This window comes from Adiantum capillus-veneris, chromosome 4, assembly GCF_014529385.1.
Source record: "Adiantum capillus-veneris isolate H3 chromosome 4, ASM1452938v2, whole genome shotgun sequence".
NCBI classification, from domain to species: domain Eukaryota; kingdom Viridiplantae; phylum Streptophyta; class Polypodiopsida; order Polypodiales; family Pteridaceae; genus Adiantum; species Adiantum capillus-veneris.
The window spans coordinates 145,396,234-145,421,099 of NC_140934.1; the positions used below are offsets into that span (position 1 = coordinate 145,396,234).

At 43.0% G+C, this 24,866-nt stretch overlaps 1 protein-coding gene across 1 annotated transcript; it reads right to left on the reverse strand.

Annotated features, from left to right (window-relative positions):
* Positions 1 to 2,287: 2,287 nt before the first annotated feature.
* Positions 2,288 to 23,980, reverse strand: LOC147460115 (G patch domain protein). The gene is made up of 3 exons (XM_086511240.1): positions 23,689 to 23,980; positions 22,913 to 23,264; positions 2,288 to 2,923 (listed from the first exon to the last, which is right to left on the reverse strand). The coding sequence occupies exons 1-3, from the start codon at positions 23,855 to 23,857 to the stop codon at positions 2,602 to 2,604; spliced, it is 843 nt and encodes a 280-aa protein (XP_086367366.1). The 5' UTR covers positions 23,858 to 23,980; the 3' UTR covers positions 2,288 to 2,601.
* Between the last annotated feature and the right edge of the window lie 886 nt (positions 23,981 to 24,866).

Consider the following 24,866-nt stretch of genomic DNA (forward strand, 5'->3'; position numbering starts at 1 on the left):
CTTGTCTACAACCAGAGGCCCAGTGCTTTCCCGATCGACCCTGGAGAACCGTGCACTCTGACAACGCTTCATAGATTACACCACCTATATTGCCCCAACTACAAAACTATGTTCTTTGCTGAAAGAGGAAACCATACTCACCCTTATATGCTTGAGCATATCCCTTGCCTATCCCCTTGTCAGCAATACCTAGTGTCACAGCCATTCGTCTTGGCTTCCACTCTCTTCGATGCGAGATAGGGCGTTGGGACAATGGAGAAGAGTCAAATCGATTGTGCACATTATGCTCACTACAAGTTTGAGAGCCTGAGTACTACACACTACTAGAGTGCTCAGCTTTTGGTCACATCTGCCGAACTTGATTTTTAGCCAACACTTAGACCTACACGCTTCCCTCTCCCAGCCATAGTATGGACTCTGCATTGCGACTTCCATCACGACAATTTTGGAGCATTGAGAATCACTCATCAACCCCATACATACATCACATGTAACTTTGATCTCATAGGTCATATTTGACCTCCAAGGATGATACTAAAATCTCTCTCTCTCTCTCTCTCTCTCTCTCTCTCTCTCTCAACCATGACCTCTCCCTACACACATTGCATTTCCCAACCACAGTGTGGCCTCTCAATTGGGACGCTCATTTCCATAATTCTTGAGCATCAAGAGCCACTCACTAGCTCCACACACCCCATGTGATATGTTTATTTTGGTCCCATAGGTCATATAATTTGACCTTTGAGGGCAATAATGAAATCTCAATCTCTCTCTCTCTCTCTCTCTCTCTCTCTCTCTCTCTCTCTCTCTATATATATATATATATATATATATATATATATATATATATATATATATATATATATATATATATATGGGAATATGCATGACAGAATTATGATTGAAGTAGGTAAAAATAATTCCAATTCAACAAGGCTTACGGTTCACTGCATTGGAAAGGAATTAAGTTCAAACTAGCAACAACCTTATTATCAAAGGCAGCAATATTGAAACGACCCTATATGTGAGCCATGGTGCAAACAAAGAGAAGAGAGAGGTAAGAGGCGACCCCATATGGTGAGCCATGGGGAAGCATTGATTGCCCTTTCCTGCCGTCAAGAGTCAGGGGGCCAACAAATGATTCTGGCTACTGAATTCGCAAGCTCTTACTACACCAGCTGCAGCATCCACATCTCTATGTTGAGGTGACGACGATGATGATAGGTGCAAGTTCTGCGTGCTGAAGTGGCAATGATTCTGCCCAATGACTTGGCCTATCCGCATTGGATGATGGCTGCATTGATTCCAACTGCTGACTTGGCAAGCATCCTGCGGCCACAAGCCTTTTTTCCAGCCAGGAATGTCCAGTAGATGGAGGGCACCGACCTTATCGAACAAGTGAATCTGTTCAGAAGGTTTCCATAAATACTAATGCTTAGGTAGCAAATGCCTTATCGAACAAGTGAATCTGTTCAGAAGGTTTCCATAAATACTAATGCTTAGGTAGCAAATGCCTTATCGAACAAGTGAATCTGTTCAGAAGGTTTCCATAAATACTAATGCTTAGGTAGCAAATGCCTTATCAGCAATCCAAAAGCTCAGAAGAATTAGACCGACTGATAACCTTGTTATATTTGACTAGTTCCGATATATAAGACGAGCTAAATACTAATGCTTAGGTAGCAGATGCCTTATCAGCAATCCAAAAGCTCATAAGAATTAGACCGACTGATAACCTTGTTATATTTGACTAGTTCCGATGTATAAGACGAGCTTCTGTGACTTTCACATTAAACTCTTAAAACCTGAGCTTTCAAGCAAACCCAGATTCCTTCATGCCCAAAAAACAGCGCAAACAAATTCACTGGTGGCTAGCAGCCACCAAATGCTACTTACTAGCCAACAGGATCATAACCTAGTGGTTAAGGTGGATGTTAGGTTCAACACCTGGCAGTATCTTTCATATTGCCTCGAAAAAAAAAAAGGTGTGCCTCTACATACTATGGCACTGCCTTTTGATGGGCACGCACATGAATAGAGAGAGAGAGGACTTCTTACTATTTCTTTCCACTCACATGGCAAGGTTTGATGCCCTTTTTACACGGGCCCAAAAAACCTCCACATCAACACTCACTTTCTCTCAAAAGGCAGTGCCAAAAAGCTATTTACTCCGCTCCATAATACAAGCGTTACAGAAATATAGACAGTCAAAACATTGAAGTTATCTCATGTGTAACAGAAGCACGAGTTTCTGAAAGACATCGCTGATGGAATTGCAAAATACATGCATGCCTATTTGCATAACATTATAAAATTTGCATTCGCTCAAGAGTTGTAAATGAAACAATTTGGGCTTAATGGCTACTGTCATGGGAGAATGCTTGTTGTGTACATTTTATATTGCGACCACACATGTACAATTTTTACAAAAGCCATAGAGGCTCTGAATCCTGTGGGCCATCACAATGGTAAAGAGCTGTTTGCATGGAGAAAACCCAATCACGAGTATTATACATGTCACCTCTTCCCATTCCAATCAACTCAACTACCTAGTCTCCCTTGTCTGCACTGTTGTTGCCAGGATGTCAAAACAAGATCATTTCACACATTATCACTTCTTTTCTTCGATTTCTTGAGAGAATGTTTACGCTTTTTTTTCTCTCTCTTCTCCTTTTTCTTCACTTTGCGCCTTGACGCATCACCTGAGCATTCTTCCGCTTCCTTCATCTTTTGCTTTTTATCCATACTCTTGGAGTCCAATACTAGCTGCCTGTCAAGAACCTCCCTCGAGGGACCTATGATGCGCTGCTCCCATTCCTCTTTGACTCGCACAATAGAATCATCTGCAAGCCCTGACTGAGCTGAAGGATAAGGTCCTGTTTCATCCATTCGAGACCCAACTGTTCCCCTACCACGCTTGACCCTGGAAAGTGCACCATTAAAACCTCGCAATTAGGATACACATTGCACAATCTTCAGCAGTTTTCATTACAAGAAAGACAATGCACACCATGTGAGTATGTGTTTGCAAAATTACAGCTACTGGAAAAGGTAATGAAATTGTCAAGTGCAACAGAATTGAAATGGTGAAGATCTAGGTTTTACACTTCCACAAATCTTTACTTCTTTCCTTGTGTTAATGATTGCTTTATAATTCCTTGAGGAGAGGGAATAAGAGAGGTGGAGGTGGAGAGAGAAGAAGAGAAGAACAAGAGAATTCTTACATCGTAGGAAACTATCCCAAGAGACCTTAGAGATCTATCCGACTTGGGGGGAGAGAGAGAGAGAGAGAGAGAGAGAGAGAGAGACCCGACGGGGTCCCAACAAACCCTCTCAAGGGCCCCCCACACCGTTGCCGTATGGAATCTGCTTTCGATTGCGTAAATGGAATATACACACATGCAGTACCTCAAGTGCAGACTCTACTGGCTCATATGGGGGAAGTCGTCACCATAACTCTTCAAGGTGAAGCACCTCCGGGGCTGATTCGATGCACCTTTGGATCCGTCTCGATGTGGGATTGCGAATGGCCATCAAGGGGTAGATCTAGGGCTCATTTGCACTCCCGATGTGAGAGAAATGAAGGATTGAAAATGCAGATCTCGATGATGCCGATGATGGACAGAAATGGGAGCACACGAGGGAGTGGTCTAGAAGAGGCTCAACAGGCTACCGAAGGTCTGAGCTACAGTGGAGAGGCTAGCTGTGACAGATCTGGGCCGTTTCCGGTGAGGGAAAGGGCTGAAATCTGAAAACGCTGGGCTGTTTTAACTTTTGCTGCAGTAGGAAAACACTGGGCTGATCTGCGACGTGGAGCACAAAACGCTAGGGATTGCTATTGCAAAAACCTTGGGCTGAATTATGGCGCTCCCAAAACTTAAGCCAAAAACGTTGGGCAATGGGCTCCCTTTCTAGGACTTTTTAAATTAGGTCGGGAATTTTAGGCCAGGTCGGGAAAACTCTGTAGACGTACACACATGGGAGTTTTTTGACAATAACTCACTATTATGTGACCCATTTGACGAACCGATTGGACATGCTCGTCATGTCATATGCCCACCAAAGTGTAATAACATCTGTCAAAATGCTTGTACAAACCATTTATGCAACAGGGTTCCAAAACTGGAAAACATAATGGATTTGTCCAAACATGCAAGTCCTACAAACTAGCTCACAAAATTGCCGGTATTAATCCTCCTAGGATTCTATACACTCCTATCTAGAGATAGGTACAGAATTGGCTCTGGAAGTCGATGAAGCATATCCACATGGTATACAACCAAGTGCACGTGACAGAAATAGCATTAATCAAAACTCTGGTTTGAACAACCGAAAATGTAAGGTGCAACGGAATGAATGTTGTATTTTCTCAAGATTAGTTATCTTTATTGCTCAAGGTTCCTTTTAGTTCTTAGGGAAAGAGAGAGCTTCCGTCTTATGGAGAGTGATATGATCACGAACAAAGTAAGTGGATATTGTGTGTGCAAGTGAATGAGACTGAGAGAAGGAGAGAGAAGAGATACGACACCCGAGAGGTTGTAAAACCCTCCTCCGAAGGCCCCACTCTCGTTGGCAAGAGTGGTCTACTTTGATTGCACAAAGGTGTACAATGCGAATGCAATGGACTGATGCAATGGGACTATGCCGATGACGACGACGGTGATGACGATGACGACTTGATGGGTGAAATCTGGGATCTTCTAATCGCTGAATTTCGGGACTGTTTCGGTGGCTGAAAATGACTGTTTTGGCTACGTTTTTATGGCTGAAAACGGGGGAACATCTGCAACCAACTTGGGGGGGAAACTGCTACTGTGTCATGGCTGAAAACCTGCGTTTTCCTCAAGGCTGAATTTGTTGATCAAAAACGCTGAGATGGCTGGTCAAAAAACGCTGAACTGCTGCAGATACCTAGCGTTAGTAAAAACGCCAAGCAAGGCAGGGTGTTGGTGATGCAAAACGCTACAATGCTGATGGTACTGGCGTTAGTAAAACTTGATGCTGCTGATCTGCTAAATCTGCTACTTCTTGGGATCGCCAATGTGGGGGTCTGCAAGGCTGGGCTGCTTCTTCAAAAACGCCAAGGCTGAGATAACCAAAAACTTTCTAAGTTCCCAAAATACATAAATGAAGACTTTGCTTGTGAACAATTGAAGAATTTGCTTGTTGTGAAACTTAGATTTCTAAACTCCTAAACTAGCATTAATAAAGACATGCCCTAGTGGTCCCATCTGGCTATGGCGTTTGTTCACACTCAAGTGATTCGTCACACATGACTGCTTACGCATTCAATATCCTTCACTTTTGTAGAGACATGCATATCAAAGGGGTCTTGTCGAATTGTCAAGGAACGCCTTGCTTTCCCAAAATAAAGTGGGTGAGGATCTCCCATATCCAGGACTCTATAATAGACAGATCAAAAAGCTAAAATAGATCATTCAACTCATAAAAATTCAAAAGATACAACACAGATCTGAATTGTCACACAAAAATGGCTTTGTGCCACACATACATGCTATAATTATGCCTTACGAGCCAAGGTTTGTCCATCTCAACAACAAGTACCTAGTGCTCCGCCCTTGTCCGCCACCAAGCCCGACCAACGCCCTCTTGCTTTCGGTCCACATTGCTTTAGCCAAAAAGGGAAAAGAGTCAGAGCAGTCCATTGGAACCAGATTTTAGGTGTGATTGGAGAAACTAATTCAAGAAAAACAACTATAAGCAGCAAGGCACATAACAAATGTCACAAACTGGTGATGTGGCAGTGCTCCCGGATACACACACGGCCTTGCTAACGTGGCAGCTGCGGAAAATGCGCCGCAAATCCCGCCGCAGAACGCGCTGACATGCTGAAGTGGCAAGCCGTACGGACAACAGTACGCTCTGAATTTGCGCTGACGGGCCGTACAGATTTCTCGAAATTACGCTGGCCAGCTTTTGGGAATTATGCTTTAATTTTTGAGATGCTTTTGGAGTTTCAAAAACTTTTGAGTTTGAGATTTTGGGGCTCTACTTTTGGGCATCCCTTGTAACAATAAATAAGTTTGTTGGGCCTCATTACTCAAAGCATCTAGACGCAGAGTCTGAGTGTGAGTGCCTACAGACTCCCTTGTACTTTGCACACAGATAAATATTAAAAAAGAAATATAGAAAGGGGCGCCAATCTCCGGGGCCAATACCTCTTGGCAAGGAACTAAGTCAGGCTGTGTCGTCGTTTGTGAATTGTTTTAAAGTGAATCTCTACTGTGTCACGGTGGAATCTAGACTTGGGGTGTCAAAGTTTGTTACAGTGGTATCAAAGCACAAAAAGATTCTTCTTCTACGGAGGATCCGATCCTTTTTGCAACGCGCACGGCAATTTGGGAAAGAATCTTCGTGTCTCGACCCAGGACTTATTAGCCACTCCCACCCTTCATACATAGCGCATCGGGCGCACTCCCGTCTTCATCGCTCTGTCTTACAAGGCATACAACCATAGAGAATCCCAAATTACACATGGGTTCTCGTGAAGAATCTGACAGAGATGACACCTCTCATAGGGAAGGCAAAAAAAAGTTGAAAATCCGACGCGAGAACTGAAGAAAAGAATAAAGATTTGGGCAAAACAAAAAAAAATCAACGGACAAGTTTACCAAAACAAAGTACAAACGTCGACTGCAGATTGGCATATGTGTGAATAGATTGATCAAGTACTCCAAGGACCCGAGATTGGCGAGACACCTGTAGAATTACCCGATTGATAAGATTTTTACTCGAGATGGCGTAGCCATTGCTTCTCCTCTCAGGTAGAGGAGGAAAGCCGAAAGGACAGACGAGTGCACAAAAGTAGAACCTGTACACGCAGAAAGAGATGGACTAGAACTCAAAGGACCACCAGAAGATAAATTTGAGTTACAAAGCAACAACCGAATGCGGAAGAGAAGAAAAGATGAAAGCCAAACTGGTACCACATTCAGTGGGGCCCGAACCAAATCGGATGAACGGAAGTACAAAACTTCGCCGTCCTTGGGCAAAGTGAAAGATCAGGAAGCCCTCATTTTCTTTGATGGAAGAGCGATGGCCAGCTTCCTTGAATTGGCCGCTTGACTTGGAATTACGCCCGACAGGCTGAGGCCACAAGCGGAGGCAGTTCTAGCAGCACCCGAACGGGATGTTGCCATTACAACGATCATTGGCAAACTTTGTTTGCAATGTCAGGTGTATTTAGGGCACGAGGACTTCTACGTAATGCCCTTAGGAAGGCTGTGACGTCCTCGAAATCCCTTGGTACCACAAGAACAACGCCGTCATTGACTATCGGGCTAAGAAAGTGACTTTGACAAATGAAGGGCAAAGAGATTTTACTTGATGAAAATCACTTTCTTTACTCAATTTTCTTGAGAGAACTGAATGATGATTGAAGGTCAAATATGTTTTGACCTCGAAAAAAGAACGACAAGATTTTCTGCATTAGAGGCTGATTGTTTCTTTGAAGGCGTACAAAGCGAGTTATCTCCTTTACGTCATGAAGATCACATGATTGATTCGTGGTAGTACACCACCGAACCGGCCACCTTACAGCGTTAGTCGAGGCCAAGATAAAATAACAATGAACGAAAACAGATTTCCACATTAGGAGGATGGATAATATACTCGACAGACTTCAAAATTCTACTTGCCGAATTGATATGAAGAGTGACTATTGTCAGATCTGTATTGCTCTTGGAGACGTCTAAAACAACTTTCAAGACAACTTTTTGGATTTTCAGAGAATACCGATCATTTATTACCAGATAAATTGCTTATAAATGTGAAAAAGAGCGAGCTTCTCTTGCCTGAGATACATTTCTTGGGACACATCGTCTCAACAGAAAGGGTACAGATAGATTTGGCTAAAAATGACACTATCCACAATTGGCCTGACTTGAAGAATGTTCATGATGTTAGAAGCTTCTTGGGCTTGTGTTCTTACTACCAGTGGTTCATTCGAAAGTTTGCAAAGGTGGCTTCCCCTCTGCACATTTTGACTCGGTAAGGAGTCCCTTTCTAGTGGGAATCGACAAAGGTGACTGCCTTTCAGACACTTGAAGAAAAAAATTGACTACTGGACCAGTGTTGACTTTGCCGAACTTGCAAAAGTCATTTGATGTATATTGTGATGTTTGTGGTCGTAGTCTGGGAGCGGTCTTAATGCAAGAAGGCCATGTGATTACCTATGAAAGCCGATTGTTTTCAAGGCCAGAATTGACAACATAGATTTATGAGAGAGAGCTTTTGGCAGTGATCCATGCTCTTACTCAGTGGCGACATTACTTACTCGGAGCCGATTTTACGGTTTTCACTGATCATTAGAGTTTACGCTACTTCTCGTCACAGGCTAACATCTTGTCACAGTTTCACTTCCAGATTGTCCATGTTCAGGGACAGAAAAACTTAGTGACAAATGCTTTGCCTAGGAAGCCGTTAGTCTTGGCATTTCCGCGATTCATCATAGAAGCTTCGAGGACATGGTCGATCAGTACGCCACAGATCCGGATTTTTCCGATGTATTCACTCGAATACAAAATGCGGAGGAAGTAGCGGGATATTCTATACGGGATGACTACTTTATGAAGAGAACGATGTTGTGTGTCACACAGCCGTTGAGGGAAAAGGTTTTGATTGAGTGCCATTGTCCACCTTTTACAGGTCACCGTGGCATCGACACCACCTTCAAAGGTGTGGAGTGTTAGGTTAAAGGCCCAAATGGCCCTCTCTAATGTACACTTTAAGGGTTACTAACCTTTGTGAACTTGGCCACTAACTTATTAAATTGGTCCTTATACAAATAATAAAGGATAAGTGAGTTTCAACTCACTCACTCACTTATTCCCTTGCAGATAGCGTGCTCTCTCTCTCTCTCTCTCTCTCTCTCTCTCTCTCTCTCTCTCTCTCTCTCTCTCTCTCTCTCGATCTGCTAGCGCCCACCTTCTTGCTGGTCTTCGCCACCTCTCCCTACACACACCCCACACACTCTCGCGTGCTCTTTCACTTGCACACACCGCCGGGCGCTCATCAACTGGTATCACAGCCCAATTAGGGTTTGCTCCCAAACCTGCAAACGCTGAATTTCAGCCAAGGAGGTCAATTTTCACGCGAGATTTTGCAATTTCGTCGCCAAAGGACTCGTCCCCGGACACTAGAGAGCTCCCGGCAACCCAAATTGACCCAAAGCAGACTGAAATTAGGTCAAAAACAGCAAATTACAGGTTATGACAGCAAAATACACGTTTTGCAAATGATGTATTAAGGTGTGGGAATACTTTTGCTAAGTCCCCGCTACCCGAAAACACTGAAATTGCCGAAAAACAAGCCCTAAAACAGGTATTTTAAGCAAATTTCAGATTTACGCAAGTTTTTGCAAGTGTTTTTATGGTGCGATTACACTGGGGAAAGTGCAAATTGATGCAATTTACGCACATTTGACATATTTTGTCGATGTATGACCACTTGTGGGTCAATTTCATGCAATTTTGATGCTATAAATTGGGGCTTTTGCTCTTACATGCTTCTAAAGGCTGTGTATTAGTCCTTATGTATGTCTTTTGAGGCTAAAAACAACTAAATTTGTTGTTTTCCAACACAAATTCGCTCGCTGAAATTTCCTGCGCATAAATTTCAGAAATTGTATTTTGTGCCCAAATCGACCTATTTTGCCCCAAATTGCTCTTGTGACCATTTGGAGCTGTAGTGCACATCTCTGTGAGGCTATACTCCGATTTTTACGCATTTTGCCCAAAAATTCAGCGTATTATCCCTCTTATTTTGTGCAACTATGGCCTCATCTTCTTCGGATGTGAAGAACCTCTTCGAGATTAGGAGGTTCGATGGAACACGTTTTGATCTTTGGAAAGACAGGATTCGGGGAATCCTATTCCTTAAGGATTGTGAAGGGACACTTGAACAAGTGAAGCCACAGAATATGGCAGATGAAGCATGGGTTAGCATGAACGGGAAAGCCGTTACATATATTAAAATGGCCATGACAGATAAGACCGTCATTGATGTGAAAGGTCTCACGACTACTTTTGATGTGTGGGAGAAGTTAAAGGGAATGTATGAAAATACAACGTCTGTCAACCAAGTGCACTTGATGCGAAAACTTGTTGGCATACAACTAGATGAGTCCAAGAGCGCGGCAGAGCACTTGTCATTGTTCGCAGGTACTTTGTCGCAGTTTTTACAGGACTCTGGCTTGCCCCCTTTTGATGATAAGCTGAAAAAGCTATCTTCTTGCTTATGACCTTACCTGAGTCATGGGAAACTTTGGTGGTTTCGTTGTCCAATAACCCCAATTTGACCTTTGATGGTGTTAGGGGTTCTATCTTGAATGAAGAAATCAAGAGGAAAGCAAGTGGAGAGGGAGACAGCTCTGCCAACATGGTTAGAGGCAGGAAAGAAAAGAAGAATGCTTATGCACAAAGGAGTAAGAGTAAGAGTAAAGAAAGGGGAAATGCAAGCAAAGGCAAGGGTGATGTGACTTGCTATCAATGTGGCAGGAAAGGTCACAAGAAACCCGATTGCAGATACTATAAAGCTGAGTTAGAAAGGAAAAAGAATGGCGGAGACAAAAAGAAAGAGAAGAAGGAAGTCAAGGCAGATGCAAATGATAGCTCAAAAGACAAAGAGAAGGCCAATGTGGCTTCTAGTGTTGTGATTGAGGAGCTGTCAAATGTAGAGGACATCCTCTACATCTTGTGTGCCACTTTGTCAGATGATGATGCTTATGACTTTGATGCCTCTCTAAATGTTTATTCACAAGACATGCAAATCACCAAGAGTGATCTTATTGATGCTTTGTTGACTGTCGATGATGCATTGTCCCAGACTTGGATTGTTGATTCCGGTGCTTCATTTCATGTGACTCCTATCAAGGAGTGTTTCTCTACTTTTGATGTAGGCAAGCGTGGCCATGTATACCTTGGAAACAATCATGCATGTTCCATTGAGGGTATTGGTACTGTGCATCTCTCCATAGATGGCACAAATGAGCTTGTCTTGCATGATGTTAGATATGTGCTGGGAATCAAGAAGAGTCTGCTTTCTGTTGGTCAGATGGATATGCATGGTTACAGCATCTTGTTTGAGAGAGGATCATGGAAAATGACCAAAGGCTCAAGGCTGATTGTAAAGGGCACAAAGAAAGGGACACTTTACTACATGCATGGAAAGGCCGTGTTGGGCAAGTTTATTGCATTGGCTAAAATTAACTCTCACATGGAGTTGTGGCACAAGAGGCTTGGCCATATGAGCCAAAAGGCCTTTCTAAGCTTTGTACTTTGAACAAGCTTGATGCTAAAGACACAAAGCTGGACTTTTGTAATGAATGTCAATATGGCAAGCAAGTAAAGCGTTCTTAGTTCTCTGATGTCTCTCGTAAATCTTGTGTGCTTGATCTTGTACATTCCGATGTATGTAGCATGTCTACTAAGTCTATGGATGGTGCATGTTATTTTGTCTCCTTTGTTGATGATCATTCTAGGAAAATTTGGGTTTATTTGCTTAAGTTTAAGGATGAAGCTTTTGCTGCGTTTAAGAGATTTCATGCATTTGTGACCACCCAAACAGGTAGAAAGCTAAAATGCTTGCGTACAGACAATGGGGGGGGAGTACACAAGTGCTGAATTTAACAAGTTTTGTGAAAATTTGGACATTAAGAGGGAGCTTATTGTGCCATACAACCCCTCTTCTAATGGTGTGGCTGAAAGATTCAATAGGACACTTTGTGAGAGGGTGAGATGCATGCTGTCCACAGTTAATCTCTCTCATGGATTTTGGGGAGAAGCTTTGAAAACTGCAGTGCATATATGCAATCGATCCCCTCACATGTCTTTGAAAGGTGACATCCCTGAAGAGGTTTAGTCTGGCAAGCCTGCTTCATATGATCACTTATGCATTTTTGGTTGCGAAGCTTTTGTGCATGTTAGACCTGAGTTGGGGAGTAAACTACATGCGAAGTCCATTAAAGGCATCTTCATGGGATATGGTGAAGAAGGCGAAATGGGCTACAAGATTTGGTTACCTCAGCTCAAAAGGGTTGTACGCAGCCGGGATGTTGTTTTTAATAAGGCAAGGCTGCTTCAAAACAATTGTGCCTCAAAGCATGACCATAAAAGGGTGAAATTTCAACATGACCAGCCACCTGTTAGGCCTATTTTTGACCCTTAGGATGCACCACAAATGGCTGAAAATGTAGATGATCCAGTGGTGTTTGAGTCAGATGATGTTAGACAGCAAATTGAGGCTCCTGAAGGGCATTTGCAGCCAAGAAACAATGCTGAAAATGGTGCTGAAAATGATGTACAGCAGCCCATTGTTGATGATTTTGTAGTGCCACCTGATGTAAACCCATTGCCGGATAATGTGGATCATTGGGTGAGGCAGTCTACTCGTCAAAGACGGCCTATGAGTCGATATGACCCCTCTTTGCATTACATTATGTTGACACATGAGGGAGAGCCTCTTACGTATAAAGAGGCGAAGACATGTGAGCACAACGACAAGTGGGAGCTTGCTATGCAGGAAGAGATTAAAGCTTTGCATGCTAATCATACTTGGGATTTGGTTGAATTGCCCAAAGGAAGGAAGGCTATTCCTAACAAATGGATGTATAAAATCAAGACTATTGATGCAAAACCCAAGTATAAGGCAAGGCTTGTTGCAAAGGGATATGTTCAAACCAAGGGCATAGACTTTCAGGAAGTGTTCTCTCCTATTGTGAAGATGACCACGTGCGTGTATTGTTTGCCATAGTGGCTGCTCTTGATTTGGAAATGGACCAAATGGATGTACATACCGCTTTCTTGCATGGTGATGTGGAAGAAGAGCTTTACATGAAGCAACCCGAGGGTTTTGTTATCCCTGGCAAGGAACATTTGGTATGTATGCTCAATAGAAGCTTGTATGGGCTGAAACAATCATGTAGACAGTGGTACAAGAAGTTTGATTGCTTCATGCTTAAGCATGGTTACAAAAGAAGCCATGCAGACCATTGTTTATATACCAAACGTGATGAGGATGGCAGCCCTATCATTCTTGTGCTCTATGTAGACGATATGTTGATAGCTGCAAAGAAAAGAAGCAGTGTTGATGCTCTTAAAGGGCAGCTGAAATCTGCGTTTTCAATGAAAGATCTTGGGGCAAATGAACTATACTTGGAGTGCGTGACACTGCGTGTTACACGGCAAAGAGACAAGCGCCTATTGTATTTGTCGCAAGAAAAGTACATTGAAAAGGTGCTGGACAGATTTAACATGGCTGAAGCAAAGCCTCTTGGTGTGCCATTACAGCCATATGTCAAGATCTCCAAGGATGATTGTCCCAAGTCAAAGGAAGAAGCCAATGACATGCAAAGTGTGCCTTATGCTTCAGCTTGTGGTTCACTTATGTATGCTATGGTTGCTACTAGGCCTAACATAGCCCATGCAGTGGGAGTTGTGAGCCGATTTATGGCAAATCCAAGCAGGTTGCATTGGGATGCAGTGAAGTCCATTATGAGGTACTTGAAAGGGACTAAAAACAAATGCCTCTGCTATGGTAAAGGACCAATGGAGTTGAAGGGATTTTGTGACTCTGACATGGCTGGTGATGTGGATACACGGAAATCCACAAGTGGCTATGTATTTACTCTTGCGGGAGGTTATTTCATGGTGTTCAAGATTGCAAAAGATTGTTGCATTGTCTACCACAGAGGCTGAATATATTTCAGCCACTGAGGCTTCCAAAGAAGCTATTTGGTTAGCACGCCTATGCAGTGAGTTTAGTTTGCCTGCCAAGGCACCTATGCTTGGTTGTGATAGCCACCTTTGGCCAAGTTCACATTGAACTTGGCCACTAACTTATTAAATTCGTCCTTATACAAATAATAAAGGGTAAGTGAGTTTCAACTAACTCACTCACTTATTCCCTTGCAGATAGCGTGCTCTCTCTCTCTCTCTCTCTCTCTCTCTCTCTCTCTCTCTCTCTCTCTCTCTCTCTCTCTCTCTCTCTCTCCCCCCTAGCGCCCACCTTCTTGCTGGCCTTCGCCACCTCTCCCTGCACACACCCCGCACACTCTCGCGTGCTCTTTCACTTGCACACACCCCGCACACTCTCGCGTGCTCTTTCACTTGCACACACCGCCGCGCGCTCATCATGGAGCGTTACTTCTTTTGGCCAAAACTCAAGAAGGATGTGGACGACTTTGTTTGCAGTTGTTTAGTATGCCAGGAGGTCAAGTTTGATAGGCATAACGCACAAGGATTACTACAGCCTTTTACCCATTCCCAACCGCCTCTAGGAAAGTATTGCAATGGATTTCATCTTTGATCTCCCGAAGACACAGAGTGGGCATGATAGCCTTTGGACGATCATCGACAGATTCCGTAAGCAAGCACACTGCTCTAAAGTAAAGAAGACAATTAAGCCGGATCCTTTGGCGAAATTGTTCGAATATATGGCATGTATGAGTCCATTGTTTCGGACAAAGATCCCGGATCTACTAGTTGTTTTGGACGGCAATCTAGGAGAACATTGGCACGTGGTTGCGATTCTCGTCCTCATTCCACCCGTAGACAGATGGGCAATTTGAAATAGCCAATTCAATGGTTTTGAATTTGTTGAAGTCTTCTTCTTTGGATTAGAAGACTAAATGGGAAAACCTTGGTGGAGTTTGCCTACAACGACACACGGGAAAGACGCCATTTGAAGTGTTCGAGGGTGCTAAGAAGCTTCTTCAATTTCTAAGCACCTAAGACAAGATTCTTTTGAAGAAGATTTTTGAAACAAAGTCTAGAAGGCATGGAAGGCCATCTAGCCGTTTAAAGGAGGAGAGGTCCTCGTCTTTTGACAATGACCAGATCAACAAGAAAACCAAGGAGTTCAAGGAAGGAAGTCAGGCCAAGACCCATCGAACACTTGAGTTGAACAACAGTTTGACGTCACCTTCTCTAGAGCGTGGTTATCAGAGCATTCCAGGGAGCGAAAGGCGGCATCTTACTTGAAAAGAACGGTTCAGGCATGGTGATATACTCTGTTGTTACGCAGAGAAACACATGCGACGTGGTTTTTTTAATTAAAAAATTCACGTCAACTTGGATATTAGATGAATATTCAAGGCATCACTTGAAAATGACTGAGAAAGATACATTGGATAACTACTTCCCAGAGGTTTTGGGATACTTGTCTAAGATTCTTTTGAAAGACCAGATTGAGCGGTTTTGCTATGATTTGCTACAGAGATTCAAGACTATGCTTTAAACCAGAAGTCTAACTCCATTCAAAGACTTATGAAACATGACTAAGCAACAATTTGGAATGCATGCCGGCTCATTGACTTATGCGACGGGTAGGATAGAATCCACCTCAAAAAGACAAGAGTTTGCTAGTGAAGAGAATGAATCAACGCAACCAGATGATAGCTCATCACACGATTTTGGCAGATCAGAGGGTTCCAATGAACAAAGGAAACCAGATGCAAGTTCATCAAAGGATTCTAGAGTAAAGGAGTCAGATGATAGTGCGTCTTAGGGTTTCGATGATTGACTCTGACGTGCCAATGGACAGGAAAGCGAAAGACGCTACCCGCAGCCTGCAGGTCCCAGGGCACAAGGAAAGAAAGGAAAAAGGGAATCAGCTGGTAGATTTGAACATTCCCCATACCCAAGATAAGATTTTTAAAGCCAACCAATTCACGAGGGACTTGGACACTTCTTTTGCCAAGGTCCGGGAGGCTATAGAGAAATCTCAAGAACGACATGAGAAGGCAGCAGATCGACATCGTCGCGATTTGAAATTAATGGAAGACAATTGGGTGCTCTTGCGTTTTGAGAAGGCACGCCTAAGAAAGAAAAAGAGAAAGGAGTGGCTTTTTCCAAAGCTTAGCATGAAGTACTATGGACCTTTCTAGCCCACCCTTCATACATCGCGCATCGAGCGTACTCACCTCTTCATCGCTTTGTCTTACAGGGCATAAAGCCATAGAGAATTCAAGATTACACATGGGTTCTCATGAAGAATCTAACAGAGATGACACCTCTCAGTGGAAAGGCAAAGAAAAGTTGAAAATCCGACGCGGTAACTGAAGAAAAGAATAAAGATTTGGGCAAAAAAAAAATCAACGAACAAGTTTGCTAGAACAGAGTACAAACGTCAACTGCAAATTGGCCTATGTGTGAACACATTGATTAAGTACTCCAGGGACCCGAGATTGGGGAGACACCTGAGGAATTACCCGATTCATAAGATTTACTCGAGATGGCATGTAGCCATTGCTTCTCCTCTCAGTTAGGGAGGAAAGCTGAAAGGACAAACGAGTGCAGAAAAGCAGAACCTGTACACGCAGAAAGAGATGGACCAAAACTCAAAGGACCACCAAAAGATAAACTTGAGAGTTACGGAGCAGCAATCGAGTGCGAAGAGAAGGAAAGATGAAAGGAAAACTGGTACCACATTTAGTGGGGCCCGAACCAAATCAAATGAACGAAAGTACAAAACTTTGCCGCCCTTGGGGCAAAGTGAAAGATCAAGAAGCCCTCATTTTTCTTTGATGGAGGAGCAAAGGCCAACTTCTTGAATTGGCGGCTCGACTTGGAATTACACCCGACAAGCTAAGGCCACAAGCAAAGGCAATTCTAGCGGCACCCGGACGGGATGTTGCCATTACACCGATCATTGGCAAACTTCGTTTGCAATGTCAAGGGTATTTAGGGCACGAGGACTTCTACATAATGCCCTTAGGAAGGTTGTGACGTCCTCCTCGAAATCCCTTAGTACCACAAGAACAACGCCGTGGTTGACTATCGGGCTAAGAAATCGACTTTTGACACATGAAGGGCAAGAGAGAATGTACTTGATAAAATTCAGTTTCTTTACTCGATTTTCTTGAGAGAACTAAATGATGATTGATCATTGAAGGTCAAATATGTTTGACCTCGAAAAAGAACCACAAGATTTTCTGCAATAAGGGTTGACTGTTTCTCTAAAGGCGTTCAAATCGAGTTGCCTCCTTTATGTTGTGAAGATCACATGATTGATTCCTTGGTAGTACACCACCAAACCGACCACCTTACAGAGTTAGTTGAGGCCAAGATAAAGAAACAATGAATTCGGAAAAGATTTCCACATTACGAGAATCGATGATATACTCGACAGACTTCAGAATTCTACTTGTCGAATTGATACGAAGAGTGATTATCATCAGATCTGTATTGCTCCTAGAAAACGTCTACAAGACAACTTTCATGACGACTTTTTGGATTTTCTGAGAATACCGATCATTCGTGTATTTTTCAGACACTGAGGAAGCATAAATTGCTTATAAATGTGAAAAAAAAAAGAGCGAGTTTTCCTTGCCTGAGATGCATTTCTTGAAGAAATACCGAAAGGGGCGCCAATCTTTGGGGCCAACACCTCTTGCCACACAACTACGCCGGGCCATGTCGTCTTATGTGAACTGTTTTAAAGTGATCTCTGCTTGTCGCGGTAGAATCTAGACATGGGGTGTCCAAGTTTGTTACACTCATGCATGCAAAGATTCTGAAAGAAAAGTCGAACACTTGTCCTGTGCACAAACAGATGCTAAAAATGAACAAAAACTTTTATAAATAGCCTAGAGGCTGCCATTTTCGGGGCTTTTTGGCCTACTGGAGAGGAAAGAAGCCATGTCTTCTGCCTTCATTTCATGCGCCAAGCCTACCTTTATACCACCCATTTGTTGGGTCGAGCAGCCCTCAAGAGAAATCCACGATCAGTCTTAAGTAAACAGTCACTTATAGGCTATAAGAGGTGATTCATATGCACGGGGTCATGCAGTACAAATACTCATGCTAATTAATTGTGCAAGAGAGGGTATGCAACTATGACCGGACTGGGCATGCACGTCTTGCTAGAGGCTCACAAAGTGCCAGGCTCAGTCCTAAGCTAGGCTATGACTGATGATAGACCATGGCAGAAGCATGTCCACGTAGCGCAAGTGAGGTGCGCACGTGACAGAGTAACTCCCCTCTTGTGCAATCCTGTCTGCACCAGATTCAACTCGCTAATCTGTGGGAACTCTTGGAATAGCCACAGCTAGACCAAAAGCGTCGAGGTAAAGTTCCAAATCTGAGTAGTATCTGCTAGGTCCTCCTCCATCCAATTCGCATTTAATGTCGGATGGTTCTTAACTAAGAACTACCATTCTCTTTACCTTTCTCTTTCCTATCTTGTTCTCGCTCTTTTAGACATGTTCATTCGGGAGCTATAACTACTCCAAAGCCATCATCATCATCTCATCGTGTTATATATGCTCACAAATAACAGGTTCTTCCATACAACATTAGTTTCATCCAAATATTCAAAATCTTCTTCAAAAAGTCTTATTTCATAAATTCATATGGCAAAATAATGCTAATTCATCCATAATGTTCTATCAAAAAGCTGTTATGGAACGACATTCAAACCACTTTCCTGCTTTGAAATATTCATCTCTTTAGTCTTCTTTCTCTCAGTCGAGATCGTGTATCTTTCTGTTCTTTAGTCAGTCGAGTTCATGTATCTGTATGTCGTCTATTTCTGTTCTGACTTGTCGAAGGTTCATCTAGTGGGTAAGTCAAGTTATCCGAATGCATAGCGAATCACCGCTTTGCATGTCCGATCAATTGTTAAATGGAGTCTGACTTCTTCTCAAGGCAGTACTCTCGAATTTCTTTGGGGAGTCCACAACAAAACCTCTCAATTTGCTCCTTAAAACTGATCTTCTTGAAAGAAGAGGTTGGAAGGAAAGTATCCCAAAATCTTTCACAGTAATCATTCAAAGTGTCACCCCTCATCATCCGAAGGTGGTTCCAATCGGTTCTCACGTCTCGTTTGTATTCTTGAGTGAGCCATGAAGAAATAAAGAGTTTCTTGAATTTCAATCACTCTGTCGGTGCTTCTTTTCTTAACAAAAGAGTGGACCACCATGTCCGTGCATTGCCTTTCACAAAGGATGATGCCCGTCTAATCTTGGAGTGCTCTGTATAGCGGCCTCCAGAAAATGCTATATCAAATTGTTGGATAAAGGCTAAAGCCTTAGGAGCATCTCGAAACCCTGAAAAGGTTCCACCCTCTTTAAATTCCTTGGCCTTCTTGCCCTTGTCGTCGAGAAAATCATACTGATTGGCTCTGTAAAAGTGCTTCCTTTCTCAATAAAACATATAGTCCGCTCGTCGTTTCTTGTCATTTCTGTCCTCATCACTCGAGTCAAAAAAGGATGAGCAATGTGAACTGTCAGAAGAAGATGAGGACGAACTAGAGAATGCTTCGAAGCGCACACACTTCTTCTGTTTTCTTGCTTTCTCAAAAGAGGATTTTTGGCCCAAGTAACCGGGGAAGTCAATTCCCTTGTTACATTTCTTCAATTACTTCTCCTTTGACCCAAATAGTTGGTTGACTCATTTTTTGACAATGTTCTCGAGTTTATCTTCAGTAAACATCCTTAAAGTAAGAGGTTTCTTGATTGCCGGTTTTATTGGTGATTCAATGGCTTTCTGCCAATGAGTATGCACTTCATCCATCAAGTGTCGGGTCAAAATTTGGCATACTATGGGTCCTTGGCAAACTGAACCATCTGCTTTGCGCACTCATCAACTTGATGTTGACGTTGCATCTCCATGAGTTGATACTGCGTAGGCCGAGGTGGCTCGTACTCGTCTCTGTTAGTCCCCTTGAATTTTCCGTACTGCCTCCCGTTTTCAAGGTGGCAGGAGTCGTCGTCTAATTCTTTCCTGAATACATGTGTGTCGCGAGAAGAAGGATCGGATTTCCCAGTAAAAGAGAAATCGATCGTGTTCTGATACCATTGTCACAAGGTTGGGCCCCACCCCCAAACAGATAATCAAACACGACACACGAGAGAATCACTTCAAAACTTTACCACAATTTCACAATTCGAGTCGACACGGCACGGAGTAGTTCCGTGCCCAGAGGTATTGGCCCCAAAGACTGGCGCCCCTTTCGGTATTTATTTTTCTATTAATGCATGATCAAAGTTACGATTGCCCGCGGGTCCTCTGCTCTCAGACTTTGCGTCCAAATGCCCTGAAGAGTGAGGCTCTTGGACTCCTTTTATTCTTACAAGGGATACCAAAATAGAGCCCCAAAAGCAGTTAAATTCAAAAGCAATGAGTCCCAAAAGCTTTTAACTCAAAAGCAAAGAGTTCCAAAAAGCAAATGTTCCCAAAATCTGCCAGCAAAAAGCACCAACGCAAATTGCGAAAATCCGTACAGGCTGCCACATCAACAGTCAACGCAAAAAGCAAGATTTCGTACAAGCTGCCATGTCAACAATTTGTTGCGCGTTTCACGCGAATCCGTACAGCTGCCACGTCAACACGATGTTAGCTGTTCGTACTGTTGTTCATAATGTTTGGCTAGGCAGTACTGCCACGTTATCATTTTGTGACAAGCTATTCCATACGGGACGGCTATTTGATGCGGAAAACGATGTTGTGTGTTACACAGCCTTTGAGGGAAAAGGTTTTGACAGTGCCATTGTCCACCTTTTACGGGACAGTGGCATAGATACCACCTTGAAGGGTGTTGTGCGTTACTTCTATTGACCAAGGCTCAAAAAGGATGTGGATGACTTTATTCACAATTGTTTAGTATGCTAAAAGGTCAAGTTTGACAGGCATCAGGCACAAGGACTTCTACAGCCTTTACCCATTCCCTCCCGCCCTGGGAAAGCATTGCTATATGCTTCATTTTTTATCTTCTCAAGACTCAAGGTGGGCATGATGGCATTTGGACAGTCATTGTGTCAGATGCAGCAGAAGTGTGTATGGATTTAGCTCGGATCTAGTACTCCACACAACCACAAGGGACACTTTACAGTCTTTACTTCATTGGAAAGAACTGAACTGAACTAAACTGAACTGAAAGAAAGAGAGAGAAAAGAAGCGACACAAGGATGTCAGGTCCCAACCCTCAAGGGCCCCATTGCTCTGTTGCCAGAGCAAGTACTTTCTTTATTCTTGCACAATGCTCGTACAATGGCTGAATGCTGAGATGTTGAAGCTAATGGGTACTGATGTTAAGCAATACATGAAAAGCAGTAGTCTAAAAGCATCTGGTAACCAAAAACTAGTGTCCTCTTGGGTTGTCCGTACGGTGTGCCACGTCAGCATGTCGAAGAGATTTGCGCGGCAAATCATGAAAGTTCGTTCAATCCACCACATCATCAGTTCGCACGCAATTTGAGTGTCAGATTTATTTTAGGCCCCTCGACCGAGATACAATAAGTTGGAACAACTTTTTATATGGATTTAGGCCACTCTGCAAGATTCCATATGTTGGGCAACTTCTTCTACTGCTTCCTTCACTAGGGTTGGCCCTTTTGTGTCCCTCTCCTTTAGGCCATGCCACATCATCACTTCGTGACATATCTATAGCAAGCACTAAGGTGAGGTGCGAGCATTCACGCGAGTGTCCAAACCTCGTAGAGGATTTAAAATATTGATTTTAAAACTTGTAATTGTTGACCGGCATTAGTGTGAAGTGTGCAATAGGCACCTTGGGTGAAAATTGACTCCGCGTGCAAACTCCTACACACAATATTGCTAGACCAACGTGCCACTTCACCAAGGGCACATGGTTGAAAACACACGATCACATGCTGAAAGGGTAGAAGGAGCTAAGGCGCATGAAGAGGGCGCATCTTACAACATTATGCCATGTGCACGTGACATGATAAGAGCATCAGCACCGCAGAGCAAGGAAAATAGACACCTTAGGAGATAAATCTAAAACAACTAAGAGGGTGGAAGATTGACATCAAACTACACCACCTGCTTCAACGAGCAAATTGCTGCACTTCACAAACCAAACAAAGCTCTATCATTTTTTGTATCTAGCACAATGTGACTTAACATGTTAAGAGAGAATAAAGCACTTTCTTTGTGTGCTTTATTCTTTGGCAACAACAGATTTTAGATTACCTCCAACATCATTTATTTAAACACCTAGTGTGCTACTGGTTTAGCTTACAATCATTTTGTTTAGTATCATATCGAAGTGGCTGTACCAGGTTCAAATATAGATCTACCAAGGACAATGTTGTCAATCGTCTCACCAATCTTCTTTGACCTACTTGAATGTCAAGTTGGACATCCTATCTCTAGTGCTAAAGAGGAGGCATTAAAGATTGTCTAGCGTACCTAGGTTGCTTCGCATGCTTGTATCAAAAGCCCTTCGTTGCCTTGCATGCTTGTATCAACCGTTTTGGATGTGCATGTGCACGTCATTAGGTCTTTTGTCTCTATTTTTTTCTTAGCATCCACTTTTGTTGTTGCCACATACACAAGCAACATTGCAATCATTTTGTTGTGATTTATCTTATATACTTGATTTATTGCAAATTAGCATGCCAAAGTTACTGCTCTAACATTATCTCTCTCTCTCTCTCTCTCTCTCTCTCTCTCTCTCTCTCTCTCTCTCTCTCTCTCTCTCTCTCTCTCTCTCTCTCTCTCTCTCTCTCTCTCTCTCTCTCTCTCTCTCTCCCCTTGTGATTCTCATCACATGTTGTGCTCCTCTCATTTTCACACACTTGAACAATAAAACTAATAAAGAATGTTACTCTTCTCAAAATAAACATAAAAATCCTTTTGGTAAGCATACATCAAGAGAAGCTACTCATCTATGCCTTCATAAAGTTGTCACTCAGCACTTCTCCTCGCTGTTATGGAGGACTTCTCCTCAAGCTCAAAATTTACTCTAGTCACTTTACAAACACAAGCTAGATAAATTACAAACATTCATACATCTGCCTACACATAGATATCGAGTGCATACAACAGAATAGGTACACACACAAATACCAATTGTTTCAATGCCCTTAATTTTTTCTTTAGGCAACAAGCAATGGAAAAAACTCTTTTCACAAATGAACAAATTTTACCTGGACTGTAAGAAGTACTCAATTTCTTCTTCTTTCAATCCTTGGTCTTCAAAATCTTGTGCAAGATCTTCATCTCCATATTGAGGCATGTCACTGCAATAATTATCTAGCACACGGTCCACTTCCCTGTTGTTGTGTGACATTGGTGAGGGGCTCAACTCTCTATACTCAATCCTTGACTTATTTGACATATTCTTCTGCTGACAATGAGTATTGTAGGATCCCCGATCTAGATATCTACTGCTAGAATCACTTTTGTGCCTGTGCCGACTCTTCTTTCTCTCCCTCTCCTCAAGCTCTATCTCGCGAGCTCTGCACTTCCACATCCCATTGACCTCAGCTGCGCGATTCGCTGAGAAAAAACCAACCAAAAATTTCTGTCAAAAGTTGTCATGTTTTCAACATTACAAATGCTCTTGTGACCGAAAAACATTCGGATCCAGCTACACAAATAAAAAACGCTCATGGAAATTTAAGTAAAGCCTGACACAATTAAATAAGCCAACAGTTTGTTCGGAGAATCACCATTGAAGTACACAATCAAAGACTGCATAGCATTTGAATTCAAATAAACAATCCCTGCTTAAGGATGGACCTTAGTGAGCCATAACACAAGACATTCAGCCCAACAAATTCTTGCTAGCCTTGCGAAGATAAATGCACAGGAAATGGCATCACCTAGGATGAGGAAATGGTGACTGTACATACAGATGGGTCGTTGGGACCTTTTCAGCTAATGCAAGGAGAAAGATGATATGCGAAGAACGGCGGATTACCTTGTGCGATGCTTCTAACGGTAGCCTTCAGAAACTGAGGGTTTGGTTTACCACGGACTCTGGGCTTCGCAAGGTATGCGTGCACTCCTTCCTTCTCTGCCTGGAGCCTGAGCCGCGTCGCTTCTTCCATGATCAGCGCTGCAAAATGCTTCTCCGTTTCCGGATCCATCGATCTTCCTTCTCTGCACAAACACACCTCTGAGAGAGAGAGAGAGAGAGAGAGAGAGAGAGCGTCCAAAAACAGCTTTCTGTGTAAAAACAGAGTATTTTGACGCGTTAAAAGGCCAATGTTGAGTCTCTCTCGACTAACTTACCCTAAGATGTTCACCTTTGTAATTTGTTCTCATTAATATAGTTTCGCCCAGCACAAGATGCATCTAAGCAAAACTTAGAGTTAAAGCCACAAAAAGATATCTTGAAGCAGGATTTCCTTTGCAATTCATTCCACAGAACTTTTGCGGACTATTTAATCAGTTCGAGTAGTTTCTCTCGTTCAAGTGGGAGGTTTAAACTTTGGTTTGAGGTTCTTTAAGGGGTATCTACCGGATGCCCTTTTTGATTGAATAGGAAAATGAAGTTAGAAGTTGGAAGCAAATCGGTGAGTGCCTAGATGGCGGGGAGTGATGTAAGTGGGCAAAGGAGGATGTGGAGGAGAGAGAGGGAGGGAGAGACGTTGTGCATGCCTAGACAAAGACACGGAGCACTGCATGGAGTCCCCTAAGATGTTCACCTTTGTAATTTGTTCTCATTAATATAGTTCCACAAAAAGATATCTTGAAGCAAGATTTCCTTTGCAATTCATTCCACAGAACTCTTGCGGACTATTTAATCAGTTCGAGTAGTTTCTATGGTTCAAGTGGGAGGTTTAAACTTTGGTTTGAGGTTCTTTAAGGGGTATCTAACGGATGCCCTTTTTTATTGAATAGGAAAATCAAGTTAGAAGTTGGAAGCAAATCGGTGAATGCCTAGATGGCGGGAAGTGATGTGAGTGGGCGGAGGAGGATGTGGAGGAGAGAGAGAGAGAGAGAGAGAGAGAGAGAGGGGGGGGGGGGAGGGAGGGAGAGACGTTGTGCATGCCTAGACAAAGACACGGAGCACTGCATGGAGTCTAGCTTCGCTTGCCAGCACGAAAAGGCTCACGATAAATGCCATCTTGGCATGGGCACTGAGTGTTTCTT

Coding starts and splice junctions, on each gene's coding strand:
- LOC147460115 (XM_086511240.1), bottom strand. CDS start 23,857: ATGGATCCGGAAACGGAGAAGCATTTTGCAGCGCTGATCATGGAAGAA. Junction 23,265..23,688: donor CGTTAGAAGCATCGCACAAG/GTAATCCGCCGT, acceptor GTTTTTTCTCAG/CGAATCGCGCAGCTGAGGTC. Junction 2,924..22,912: donor GAGTACTTCTTACAGTCCAG/GTAAAATTTGTT, acceptor TGCACTTTCCAG/GGTCAAGCGTGGTAGGGGAA.